This window comes from Phascolarctos cinereus, unplaced genomic scaffold, assembly GCF_003287225.1.
Source record: "Phascolarctos cinereus isolate Bilbo 61053 unplaced genomic scaffold, phaCin_HiC Scaffold_3;HRSCAF=262, whole genome shotgun sequence".
NCBI lineage: Eukaryota > Metazoa > Chordata > Mammalia > Diprotodontia > Phascolarctidae > Phascolarctos > Phascolarctos cinereus.
Window position 1 is genome coordinate 161,329,595 of NW_027555736.1, and position 14,754 is coordinate 161,344,348.

At 36.7% G+C, this 14,754-nt stretch overlaps 1 protein-coding gene across 4 annotated transcripts in view; it reads left to right on the top strand.

Moving 5' to 3' along the window:
* Positions 1–14,754, top strand: part of MYO5A (myosin VA) — a 220,600-nt gene that overhangs the window by 59,788 nt on the left and 146,058 nt on the right. For all 4 annotated transcript variants that reach the window (XM_020980968.2, XM_020980986.2, XM_078151253.1 and 1 more), the window contains exons 2-3: positions 5,926–6,036; positions 7,075–7,246. In XM_020980968.2, the coding sequence (XP_020836627.1) occupies positions 5,926–6,036; positions 7,075–7,246 (283 nt within the window). The remainder of the gene's footprint in view (positions 1–5,925; positions 6,037–7,074; positions 7,247–14,754) is intronic.

The window sequence follows — 14,754 nt, forward strand, 5'->3', positions numbered from 1 at the left end:
TCTTAAAGGCCATATCAGCAGAATAAATAAATGCAAGCTGACTTATGCACTTGTTTCCTCCAAAACTAGAAAGGCTTCAGGTATGGGCCAGTGTCAGATGTAGGCTTATCACCTGGCAACTTAACCAAGTTTAAAGAGGATTTGTCACTGGCTTGGTCAAAAGGTGATTTTTTAAAAAATGGTAATTCATAAAGACAGTGCACTAAGATAAGGAGGTTTGTGATCTGCACTCACTGAGACAGTGCTTACACCTATGAAGTCATCAATACTTGAAGCATTATAATAATGAGGCATACTTTTAAAGCACATTAAGTTTTATGAAGCACTTTTTTCTTTAAAAAATTGTTTTTTCATTAAATATTTCCCAGTTACATGCAAAAAAATTAACAATCATCATTTAACAATTTTGAGCTCCAAATTCTCTCCTCCCTTCCATCTCTTCCCTCTCCTTAAGAAGGCAAGCACTTGACTTTGGTTATATATGTGAGGTCATGCCAAAGATATTATTTTGTTGCAAAACAAAACAAAAATAAAGAAAGTAAAAAATATGCTTTAATCTGCAATTATAGTTCATCAGTTCCCTCTCTGGAAATGTACAGCATTTTTCATCATGAGTTCTTTGGAATTATCTTGTATCATTGTCTTGATCAGGCTAGCTAAGTCTTTCACAGTTGATCATCCTTACAATATTGCTATTACTGTGTATAATGTCTTCCTGGTTCTGCTTACTTTGTATCAGTTTGTACATGTCTTCCCAGGTTTCTCTGAAATCATCCTGCTTGTCATTTCTTATAGTACAATATTATTCCGTCACAATCATATACTACAACTTGTTTAGCCATCCCTCAATTGATAGGCGTCTCCTTAATCTCTTTGCTACCACAAAAAGAGCTGCTACAAATATTTTTGTAAAAATAGGTCCTTTTCTTTTTAAAAACAATCTCTTTGTGATACAAATCTAGTTGTGCTATTGCTGAATCAAAGGGTATTATGCACAGTTTTATAGTCTTGTGGGAGTAGTTTCAAATTGTTCTCCAGTACTTGGACTAGTCCACAACTCTTCAAACAGTGTGTTAGTGTCCCAATTTTTCACATCACCTCCAGCATTTTCATTTTCCTTTTGTGTCATATTACCCAAAATGACTGGGATGAGGTGTTATCTCAAAGTTGTTTTAATTTGCATTTCTCTAATCAGTAGTGATTTAGAGCATTTTTTCCAAGTGACAATTGATAGCTTTGATTTCTTCTTCTGAAAACTGCCTGTTCATATTCTTTGACCATTTATCAATTGGGGAATGACTTGTATTCTTATAAATTTGATTTAGTTCTCTATGTATTTGAGAAATGAGTCCTTTATCAGAGAAGGTTGCTGCAAATTCCCCCTACCCCTCACTTTCCTGTTTTTCTTCTAATTTTGGCTGTATTAATTTTGTTTGTGAAAAAGGTATTAAATTTCATGGAGTCAAAATTATCTATTTTACTTCCCATGATCTCCTTTATCTCTTCTTTGGTCATGAACTCTTCCATTATCCATAGAGTTGACAGGTATATTTTCCTATGCTCTCCTAGTTTACTTATGATATCACCCTGTATGTCTAAATCATATATCCATTTTGACCTTATATTGGTATAGAGTGTGAATTGTTGGTCTGTGTCTAGTTTCTGCCAAACTGCTTTCTAGTTTTCCTAGCAATTTTTGTCAGATGTTGAGTTATTATCCCAAAGGCTTGGATCTTTGGGTTTGTCAAACACTAGATTGCTATGATCATTTGCTACTATGTATTGTGTACATAATCTAATCTATTCCAGTGATTTACCACTATATTTCTTAGACAGTACTGGATTGTTTTGATGATTACCACTTTGTATTGTAGTTTGAAATGTGGAACTGCTAGTCTGCTTTCCTTAACATTTTTTTTCATTGATTCCTTTGATAGTGTTGACCTTTTGTTTTCCCAGATGAATTTTGCTACTATATTTTCTAGCTTTATAAAATGATTCTTTGGTAGTTTGATTGGCATGGCACTGAATACGTAAATTAGCCTTGGTATAATTGTCCTTTTTATTATATTGGCTCGGTCTACTTATGAACAATTAATATTTCTCCAATTGTTTAGATCCGTCCTTATTTGTGTGAAGTGTTTCATAATTGTATTCCTATAACCCCTGGGTTTGTCTTGGTAGGTAGTCTCCCAAGTGTTTTGTATTGTCTACAGTTATTTAAATGGGATTTCTCTATCTCTTCCTGGTGGGTTTTGTTGGTGGTATATAAAAATTCTGATGACTTATATAGGCTTATTTTATATCCTGCAACTTTGCTAAAGTTGTTGTTTCAATTAGTTTTTTAGTTGATTCCCTAAGGTTCTCTAAGAATACCGTCATATCATGTGCAAAGAGTGATAGTTTTGTTTCCTTATTGCTTGTTTTTATTCCTTCAATTTCTTTTTCTTGTCTTATTACTATAGCTAGCATTCCTAGTATATTATTGAATAATAGTGGTGATAATGGGCATGCTTTCTTCATTCCTGATCTTATTGGGAAGGCTTCTAGCTTGTCCCCATTACAGATAATGCTTGCTGGTGGTTTTAGATTGATACTACTTATGATTGTAAGAAAGATTCCATTGATTCTTATGCTTTCTAGAGTTTTTAATAGGAAAGGATATTGTGTTTCCCCAAAGGTTTTCCTTCCTTCCTTCCTTCCTTCCTTCCTTCCTTCCTTCCTTCCTTCCTTCCTTCCTTCCTTCCTTCCTTCCTTCCTTTCTTTCTTTCTTCCCAAGAATTTTTTATTGTTTTTATTTTACAGCCTTTTATGCCATGAATTCATAGGGGATTGGTTCCAACAGCTCAGGTTCCTTGCCATTGGTTCTCGCAAAGTGTACTTCTCTGGGTGGAGCAGGCTGGTGTTTCAGTTGAACTCAAGTGCCTTTTTCTTTGGCTTCCTTCTTGTTCTGATCATTTTCCTGAAGCTCTTAGGATGCTTAATATGCTCAATACGCATATTAATTCTCTTGGCTAGAATCTTGCCCTTAACTTGTTTGTTTACAACAGTGCCTACAGCATGTTGAGAAATATTATAGACCTGTCCAGTCTTGCCATGGTAACATTTGTGGGGCATTCCTTGCTGAACCGTGCCCATACCTTGGTATCTACAATATCACCTTTCTTGTATGTTTGCATATACATATCCAGAAGGACAACACCGTGCTTTCCAAAGGGCCTAGAAAACATGTATGGTATCCCTCTCCTTTTTCCTTTTGTGTTCATCATTTTGGCAACTCACTGGAAAATGGTGGAGCCGGTGGGAAAGCTCCCAAAAGTTTTCCTGCATTTATTGCTATAATCATTTGATTTTTGTTGTTATTATTATTGATGTGGTCAATTATGCTGATAGTTTTCCTAATATTGAACCAGCCTTCAATTTCTGGTATTAATCCCATCTGATCATAGTGTATGATCTTTGTGATATATTGCTGTAATCTCCTTGTTGTATTTTATTTAACATTTTTATGTTGACATTCATTAAGGAAATTGGTCTGTAGTTTTCTTTCTCTGTGTTTGCTCTCCCTGGTTTATGTATCAAAACTCTATTTGTGTCATAAAAGAAATTTGTTAGGACTTCTTCTTTACCTGTTTTTTCAGATAGTTCATATAGTGTTGGGATTAATTGTCCCTTAAATATGTGGTAGAATTCACTTGTGATTCCATCTGGTCTTTGGGATTTTTTCTTAGGGAGCTCATTGACATAAAAAAAAAAACCCATGAAATGTTTTTTTTTTTTCTAAGATAGGGTTATTTATAGGGTAGATTGTTGATTTTACTAGCACATAACTGGGCAAAATAATAACTCCTAATAATTGATGAGGCACTTTTTTTTTGCAGCATCACTTTGAGGTAGACAGTGAAAATATTATTGTCCCTATTTTACTGCTAAGGAAATAAGCTCAGAAAGGTTGTTTGCCTAGGGTTACACAGCTAGTAAGTGTTGAAACTGGAACTCTGATTCCAAATCTAGTGTTATTCCAACAGAATTTTGTCATAATTAAATTTTTGCTTATTTGTACCTGTGTTGCTAAAAAAATAACCCCAAAAAACATTATTACAACATGCTAAGAAGACAGTATAAGGAGGAAAGGGCAAAAGGGGAGTGGTGATGCTTTGTCACTTTACTTGGATAATCCCACCCCAGCAGAGTTCTACAAGATATTTTTGACACTAAGCAGAATTTTAAAATTCTACCTTTCTTCCCTCTCCCTTCACAATTTGGAGGGTTTCTGCCTATGAGAGGCTTTGAGACTTTATTGTAACACATGCAGTTTGATTTAGTATAAGATAAATACCAAAGTGAAATGAAAAGCAAAATATGTGGCCAATAAAAATTCACTAATGCAAAGGAATTGTAAAAGTACCTTCACATCACAGCATTGAGTGTTTCATTCAGAGTGGCTTCATACCTTGTCAATGCTTAATCTCATCTCTACAACATAGCCATCCATATTCTTTTCCATTTCTGTACCTAGAAATGTATTGTATAGAATTTTTGTCCAGTCCTCCTAACTGCTACTGTCTTTGGCTTGGGCCAATTTTACTGGTTATATGGTCTCCACTTGCCAGGTAGATCTGGCATGCTATGAATGCCCCTGAATTTGCACAATGGGCCACGTGTCATATTTACTTACCTTATCCTGCCAACTTCCATCCTCATGAATAAAACTCTGTCTCGATTCTGTTTGGCTTTTACTGCCAACTCTCACTTCTGCTATTAGCATCTTCTTATCTTGGATAATTATTTTAATGATTTCTTTCACACAGTCCTACTGGTAGACATAAGTGGAAGAGAGAAATTCTATCCTTCAGGGTTGTCTTGGTATGGTAGCAGGGGTGGGGAACCTGTAACCTTGAGGCAACATGTAGCTTCTATGTCTTTGGGTGCAGCCTTTTGATTGAGTCCAAGTTTCACAGAACAAATCCTTTTTTAAAGTTGATTTGTTCTGTGAAGTTTGGATTCAGGCTAATAAGACAGTTGAAGGCAGGTATATTTGTATTACAGGGTTGGGTTAGCAGGGTAATATGAGATGGATACTATATGTAATGTTCTTTGCAAACCTTAAAACAGTATGTATAATGATCCATTTTAGTCTTTGTAATTTTAGTTTTGGTGGTGGGGTTTGTGAACTTTTTTAAAAAAATATTTTGATAACTATTTCAATCAAATTGGCTTCCTTTGTAATTCCATGTATTTGATTTTATGCATTTAAAACATTTTGAGAAGGGGTCCACAGGCTGCACTTGACTGGTAAAAGGGTCCATGATACAAAAAAGGTTAAGAACCTATTCCTAGAATGGAATAAAAAATGTTATATATTATTATTCAGAGGACTTTTAAAATCAATTTTTGTTAAATTTTAAGTCATAGGTATTTTTTATTTTATATAAACATTTTATGGTTCTCAAATTTATGTAATTACATATCACTTATTTTAAGAACTTGTAGTTTCAAACTTAAATATTTAGATTTATTTTTATTGTGAGGCATCCATTAATAAAGTACAGAACATTTTGGCATAACTAGCTAGATTAGACATTGTAAATACCCAGACAATATGATTTAATGTGCCAATTTTTATTTTACATGCAATATTTTAGTAATACATGTAATGGATGAAATAAAGTCAAACTATTTAATCTTAGAGTTGACAAATCTAACGGATAAAGTAAGATCAAACTAATTTTAAATGTTACTATTATGTGAAAGCACCATTTTAATAACATTTGTGAAGGATGGTACCACCATTAGAGGTAAAAATTTAATTCCAGCACTTGAAAAATTAAAGTTGATATTGACTGGATCTCAAATATTAGTTGTAAATTATATTCTAGTTATATTACCTTTTTTAAAAATTAGCTTAATTATTTTTTCTTATAGTTTGCCAGGGTTTGGATACCTGATCCTGAGGAAGTCTGGAAATCAGCAGAGTTGCTCAAAGACTATAAACCAGGAGATAAAGTGCTTCAGCTACGCCTTGAGGGAGGCAAGGTAACGTTTTCTGTCTTCACTAGTTTGCAGGCTTTGGGTGCTCTGATGTTTACTACTTGTGTTACATTGTACAAGTCATTTTCTCTGCATCATTCTTCTTCCTCACCTGTGAAATGAGTGGGTTGGACTACTACAGATGATCTTAAAAGACCCTTTTAGTTATAAATTCCAAGATACATTGAAGAAGAGAAATATCAAAAACTAAAGGTTGCCATTAAGCTTGGCGAGACTATAGTGTGCTTAGCTTAGGTTTGGAGTTTCACTTTTTGTTCCAATGTTATTTTTTTTTCCTTCTAGGTTGATACATAGTTAGCAAATTATCCATGCAAATAAAGTACACATGTAGTATGAATAACCCCTTGTGTTATTTTCACCATCTCCCATCCCAAATTTGTCTATTTGATTTTTGTTTAAGCTAATGTTAAAATTAATATATAGTATACACTACCTAAAGCTGAATGACTGGAGGAAACCAGCCCAGAATTGGATATTTATGTCAAAAAACCTACAAATATTTATTGAGGATTTGCTATGTGAAAGGCATTGTAGAAAATAACAAACCATTTAATGTCATGATTCCTGCATTCAAAGAACATGTAGTCTTGGGGAAATAAAACACTGGAAAAAATAACTAATGGTACAAGAGATTTAAAAAAGCAGAAGTATATGGTTAATTGCCCATTGAACTTTATAAAGCTAATTAGCACTATGGAAATTCATGGGGAGGAAAAAGCTGTGGACATAAGTGGTCTGAAAAGGTCTGAGTCTTAGATAAAGAGGGCAATGTTCTTGGCAGATAGAATGATTTGAATAAAAACATGGAAGGCAGGAAACCACAAGATGCATTTGGCTTCATGGCTTACCAGTTCTACCAACTTTCTTTCATGTCAGAAGGTGCCAGGAATTGTCAATTTCATGTTAGAAGTAAATAAAAATTTGAAACAGGAGGTGAAATCCATCAATAGTAATGAGTTAGAAATAACATATTTTGTTTTGTTTTATTAAATAATTCATACAAGTATTTTTTTCATTTTTTAGGATTTGGAATATTGCTTAGATCCAAAGACAAAGGAGCTGCCTCACTTACGAAACCCTGATATCCTTGTGGGTGAAAATGACCTCACAGCTCTTAGCTATCTTCATGAACCTGCTGTGCTCCATAATCTCAGAGTCCGTTTTATTGATTCCAAACTTATTTATACCTATTGTGGTGAGTGTATATCCTAGATTGTCTCACAGTGAAATACCTCCTTTGTTGTCATAAAACCATGGAACATGTTAGGCATAAGAAGATAGGTTAGAGATTATTTGTAGGGAGGGAAATAAAATGACATACAGCATTAGCAGGCAGTCTTAATGGTTTTCTTTAGTCACGTTGCATCTTAGGTGAATGGCTTCTTGATCATTTGTACAGAATAATACAAGGTTTCCCAAAGGTCTTAGTGCAGTTTTAAGCTTTAGTAGTTTAAATCAACTATTGCTAGATGGGGGGTGGAGCGGGGCAGGAATGGCATTATGAAATAGCTTAAATAAAGTAAGAAAATGGAAAGTTTAAATTAAGCTTTAATAGCTAAAACTGCACTAAGACTTTTGGGACAACCTGTACAGAAGTGGGGAAATATGACATTGTCTTCAAAGAAGTCGTAGGCCAACTAAATGCCAACCCTCTGCTGTAAGAAGCATCTCTTGCATTAGACAACATAACCTATATATGTACTAAAGGTTCTAGTGCCTAACCTTTGAGATTCATAGGTGCTGGTAGTGTTCTTTTTCTCAATGGTTTTTAACCATAACTGAAACAACTGTAGGGCTAAATGTTTTCCTTGTTCCTTAATTTGTTCAGTTCCTTATTATTGCTGTGACTCTTTCCATTCTCTTCCTTTACTGTGAACATGAATACCTACTTGCTCCTTTGTCATTCTGATCTATAATATCTAACCCTGATTATCTCTTTTGCATCTCTCTTCAGGTACTATGTATGTATTATTTTTGTCTGTTGCTAGTTTTTTGTCTACTACCTTCTTATGGCCTCTCCCCTATTACTCTTCATAGACCCTTAAAATACAGTTGTAGAATCTCCATTCGCTTCTTTCTGTATCCACTGCCTTAGTGTACTTTTTTCAGCATTCATCCTTAAGAAAGGAGATTAATAATCTCCCTGTACCATCTGGTACTTTGAGCCACCCAGAGCTTTAGCTAGACATGTTCATGCCAGGTAAAGGCAGAAATGAAACATGTCCACAAACGAGTTTTTTTTTTTTTTGCTTTTAGGCAATTGGGGTTAAGTGACTTGCCCAGGGTCACACAGCTAGGAAGTGTCAAGTGTTTGGTCTGAGGCCGGATTTGAACTCAGGTCCTCCTGACTTCAGGGCCGGTGCTCTATCCACTGTGCCACCTAGCTGCCCCCACAAATGAACTTTTTGCGATGCATTCTGTGAAAGTAATACAAGGAGTAATTAAGATAAATTCAGTTGTACAGAAGAGGGAATTAGTTATTGTAGTGGATGGGGATTAATAATATACTCTATCTAGTTTCTTCCTATTTTAAATAATTATTCCTGCTAATCAGGTGCTACCCTTGGTTGTTTCTGGTGGTTGGAGTGGTGCAGGATGCATTTTGATGGTCAGGGTCCAAAACCTAGTCATCCCATCCTAGTTATGACTCTGGGCTACCCTTTCTTCCTCATTTTCTTTACACCCTTGGATTTCATGATGCCATTTCCCCCCCGTTTATCAACCACTAAAAGTATGGGAATGAAGGCCTATATTGAGATGGTCACAATGGAAATAGAGAAGAGGTGTTGAATTTAGGGTATTGAGGTAGAATTGACTTACCTGATTGTTGATTAGATATGAGAAGACAGAGAAGAGGAAGAATCAAAGATGGAATGATATTGTATAAACCATACCTGAGCAAGAATAGATCTTGTCTACAATGTTCCTGTTATACAGTCATCAGGGTCTATATGAAGACCTCCAATGAAGGGAAACTCACTGACTAATACTCAAGCAATTGAAGAACAACATTTTATTATGTGACTGTCATGTGCCAAGTACCGTCCTTGAAGATAGGAATACAAATATAAAATTAAGACAGGCCCTGCCCACAAGGAGCTTACATTCTATTAGGTAGATAGGACACATTCACACAGGCAAGATACAAAATATATCGGTTGATGAGTGACAGGTTGAGGGAAGGGAGATATGGGAGGAGTAACAACTCACAGAAATCAGTAAAATGCCTTTGATTGTAGGTAAAATTGTTGAGCCTTCATGGGAGCTTTGAAGAGAACTTGGAGTTTCAAGAGTCAGAGGCAATGAAGGAGAATGCATTCTATGCCTCTGCAAAGGCCTAGAGGCAATCAATAGAATGTCACATATGGGAAACTTTGAGTAGGTCAGTTTGGCTGGAATGTAGAATGAATGAAGAAGAGTAATATGTAATCACTTTGAAAAGATGGGCTGGGGTTAGATTGTGAAGGGCTTTAAATGCCAAACAGAGGAGGAAATGAGGAGTCACTGGAGCTTCTTAAGCAGAGCAGTTACATGGTCAGACTTGCACTGTAGAAATGTCAGTTTAGTAGCTTTGTAAAAGACAGATTGGTGACAGAAAAGTCTGTCTGGATGGAGACCAATTAAGGAACTACTGCAATAGTCCAGATCAGACACATGGTGAGTGCATAAACCAGGGGGGTTAGGTGTGAAGAGAGAAAAGGCGGTATATTTGAGGGGTGTTCAGGAGGTGGAATATTCAACAGGATTTCACAACAGATTGGACATAAGATATGAGTGAAAGAGAGGTGTCAAGCCTGGCTGCTAGAATGGTGATATCCTTGATAGAAATAAGGAAGTTAGGAGGAAGAGTGGCTGCCCATTTTACCTTTGGATAGTGCTCATTATTAGGAAATTTGCCTTCTATCACAACAAACTTTACTTCTCTCCTTTTTCTACCCATTACTCCTAGTTTTGCCTTTTGGTAACAAGCAGATTGTCTAATTCTCATCTGTATCGTAGGCCTTCAAGTACTGAAAGATAGCTAGCTTGTCTCCCCATTAAGTCTTCTCTTTTCCTAGATAAACATCTCTATTCCTTCAAGCAATTTACATATGACATATTTTTCAGTCTTCTATCCTTTTCTGCACATAACTTGTCAGTAGACATAATAAATACATATGGTTCTCAAAACTGGACAAAATACTCCATCTGTGTTCTGATCAGGGAATTTTACAGCGGGACTGTAATCTTCTTTGGTTTTTACATGGCTTCTATAAATACAACTTTAGGTCGCATAATTTTTTGGCTGTCATGTCACATGATTGACACATACTGAGTATGTAGAACATTCGGTACCCCAGGTTTTTTTTTTTAATGTGAAGTTTTATCTGCCAGGTCTCTCTCTGTCATAATGTACCAATACTCTGTATTTGGGCAATTCATATTCTTTATTCTTTTGAGCTTACTCTCTGTATCACACAATCAGCACTCTGTTATATCAGCATATAATACTATCTTAATCTTTAATTTTTTTCATATGTGTATGCCTTATTTTGTCACCGTGGTGTATTATAAATTCCCTGGGGCCAAGGATAGTATTTTATCCTTTTTTTTTTTAAAGGAGGAAGCTGTGTGGTATAGTAGAAAGGGTGCTGAGGTTGGGATAAGGAGTAACCCAAGTTTGAATCCTATCTCTGACTCTTACTAGTTATATGACTGTAGACAAGTCCCATAACCTCTGTGGGCTTCAATTTTCTCATCTTTAAAATTGAATTAATAATACCTGTAGTACTTAACTCATAAGTTGTTGAAAGGATCAGATGAGGTGATGTGTGTGTGTGTGTGTGTGTGTGTGTGTGTGTGTAGTGCTTTTCAAACCTTAAAATGCTTATGTCAGATACTGTTATTATTATAATGACCCCTTTAGCCTAGGACAGGTCTCTGGGCACATAGTAGTGGTCACCATAAACTTGTTGGTTAATTACTATCCCTTTATCTTCTATGTAGTAAGAAAAACTTGGTATAAGAATATGTTGTGGAGAAATAGTGAGTGGGAGGAAGAACTCCTGGAAATTATTTTCATCCCAGGTGTCTGTAATATCCTAGTATCTAAGAGAGGGAAGGAAGTTACTTAGGGAATCTCAGAGTAACTGTAGCCCCAATACTGCCAACCCCTAAGAACCCTGATCAAACTAGTGCAGGGGTGAGGAACCTGTGGCCTTGAGGCCACGTGTGGCCCTCTAGGTCTTCAAGTACGGCCCTTTGACTGAATCCAAACTCCACAGAACAAGTCTCCTTCTGTGGAGTTTGGATTCAGTCAAAGGGCCACACTTGAGGACCTAGAGGGCCACATGTGACCTCGAGGCCACAGGTTCCCTTTCCCTGCAGTGGATACTTTCTCTTAACTCTGTTGTCTGTGCATCAGTGACTCAATCAACAAGCATTTATTACGTTCTTACTATGTATTAGGTACTGTGCTAAGCACTAGGAATAGAAATACAAAGAATAAAACGATTACTACTCGTATCCTGGAGAGGCTACAAGTACATACATACATACATACATACATACATATATACACACACAATAAATATAAAGAGAACAAAAACAAATTAATAGAAAGTAATTAAAGTAGTTTTGGAAAAGGCCCTGATCAGTAGGGGAGATCAGAAATGACTTTGTGTGAAAGGTTGTGCTTGAGCTGAATCTTGGAGTAAGAGAGATTCTCTAAGGCAGAAGTGAGGAGAGAATACACTCCAGACATTGAGTGACATACATGACAGACAATGTAAAGACACAGTGACAGAAGGTTGAGTGTTGTGTGTGAGGAACATACAGAAGGCCAGTTTGGATAAATCAGAACACAGGAGGAGAGTAATGTATGACATAGCAGGAAAGGAAGGTTGGGGCTAGGGTTATAACTGGGGATACAAAGAAAGGTAAACTATGATCCTTGCCCTCACGGAGTTTACATTCTAACGGGTGAGACAACATGCAAATAACTTTGTACTTACAGTGTGTATGTGTGTGTGTATATACATATACATATATATGCATATACATATATACACACACCATATATACATACATATGCTGTATACACACTCAGACTATATACATTGTAAATGAAAGTCAATATCAGAGGGAAGGCACTGGGGTGTGTGTGTGTGTGTGTGTGTGTAACAGGAACAGCTTCTTATAGAAGATAGGTTTTGAGCTGAATCTTGAAGGATATTAGGGGAAGCCAGAAGGTGGAGGTGAAAAAGAAAATTATAGTTATGGGGGAAACGTCCAGTAAAAGTGCAGAGTTGGGAGAAAAAGTATTATGTGAGCAACAGAAAGCAGGTCAATATAGACAGATTGTAGAATATGTGGGTGTAAGGTATAATAAAGACTGGAAAGGTAGGGAAGGACCAGGTTGTGAAGGGCTTTAAATGACAAACAGAAGATTTTATATTGATTCTAGAGGTAATAGGGAACTATTGGGATTGACTGAATAAGGGAGAGTGGGAGTGGTGTGATATAGTGACACAGTCAGACCTGCACTTTGGCAGCTAAGTAGAGGGTGTATTATAGTGGGTAGACTTGAGGCAGAGAAACAACCAAATAGCTATTGCAATAATCTAGGGGAGATGTGATGACCCACACTGAGGTGGTGGCTATATGCATAGACAGAAGGGGAAGTTTGTGAGACTTGTTGTGAAGGTAGAAATGTCAAGAGTTGACAATAGATTGGATATATAGAGTCAATGTAAGTGAAGAATTAAGATAGATAACACTAAATTTGTGAGTTTGGGTGATTGGGAATATGATGCTGCCTATAACAGAAATAGGAAAGTTGGGGAGAGGAGAGGGTTTGGGTAGGGCAAAGATATAGCAAGTTCTGTGTTGGACATGTTGACTTGCTTTTGGGACGCCTAGTTTGAGATGTCCAAAAGGCAGTTGGTGATATGGAGCTGGGGGTTAGGAGAGAGAGATGGTATAGAAGGAAATGAGAAGAAGGCCCAGTATAAATTCTTGGGGAAAACCAATAGTTAGTAGACATGCCCCAGATAAAGATCTAGCAAAAAAGGACAAGTAGGAGGAGACAGATGAGGGAGAACCAGGAGAGAACATTATCAAGAAAACCTAGAGAGGAGAGACTATTTAGAAGGATAGGGTGATTGATAGTGCCCCATGCTTTAGATAGGAGAAGAATTATGAGGACTGAGAAAAGGTTACTGTATTTTGGTAATTAAGAGATCAATGTTAACTTTGGAGAGAACATTTTCACTTGAATGATGAGATCAGAAATCAGATTACAAAAGTTTAGAAGTGAGAACAGAGTGTTAGGCACCTTTCTTAATGAGTTTAACTGAGAAGGGGAAGAGATATAGGATGGTATCTAGTAGGGATGGCCAGATCAAATGATGGTTTTTTTAAAGATAGGGCAGCAGGCAATGAACCACTTAAGGGAGATAATGAAGATTAGAGAGAAATTAGAGATGGTAGTGGGGGGCAATCTGCTGGAGAATACATGAGGGGATGGAATCAAGGGTGCATGTTTAGGGATTTGCCTTGGCAAGGAGAAGGGCTACCTCTTAGTGTGAGACAGAATAAAGGAGGAGAGAGTGAAGGAAGATGTCTGAGTGATATGAGATGAAGAGGAGGGAAGAAGAAAGAGCCTCAGCAAATGTCCTCAATTTTTTTCTCTGGAATATGAAGTAAGGTTCTCAGCTGAGAGGATGGGAAATGAGGAGTGGCATGGAGGGCAGCACTAGAGATTTTAATGTTAGAGATAGCTACTGTGGTGAAGGGCTTTAAAAGCTAAAGAGAGGAATTGATATTTTGTTTTCCCTGGAGGCAATAGGGAATCACTGGAGTTTGAATGAAGATGAATGAATGAATTTATTGAATGAGGAGTGACGTTGTTAATCTGGGCTTAAATGCAATCACTTTGGCAGTTATGTGTAGGATAGACTAGAGTGGTGTTATATAGAACCAGTTTCTATCAGGGTGCAAGATTGTGCAGCTAGTTCTGTGGGGTGAGGGAGAATGAGGAGTCAAGGATGACACCAAGGTTATGAACTTGGAAGACCGAAGAATGGTGGTTGGTATCTTCAATAGAAATAGAGAAATTTGGAAGAGGGATCAGGTTTTTTTTTTTGAGGGTGGGAGGGAAGAGGATGAATTTTGTTTTAGTATTAAACATGCTGAATTTGAGATGTCTATAGGATACCCAGTTGGAAATGTACAATAAATAGTTTATGATGCAGGACTCAGGAGAGTCAGTAGAACTGGATATATAGCAAAAAAATCATCTGCATAGTGATAATTAAACACATAGGAGCTAATAAGCTCACCAAAGGAGAGAATATAATGGAAGAATGAAAGAAGCCCCAGGCCAGAGCTTTGAGGGGTGCACTCACAGTTAGGGGTCATGATTTTACTGATGAACTAGCAGAAGAGACTCAGAACATTTGGATAGATTATCGGATAATGAGAAGAGTATAGTATCAGGAAAAACCAGGAAAAAGAGAATATTTAGGAGGAGAGGAGAATTAACAGTTTCAAATGTAACTAAGAGATTTAGGATGAGAAGAGACCATCAGATTTGGCAGTTAAGAGATTACAGGTAACTTTGGAAAGAGCATTCTCGAGGGAGGAGCCAAGATGGCAGAGTGAAAGCAGTGACTTCCTTAAGCTCTCCCTGAAACCCCTCCAAATACCTGTAAAAAATGGCTC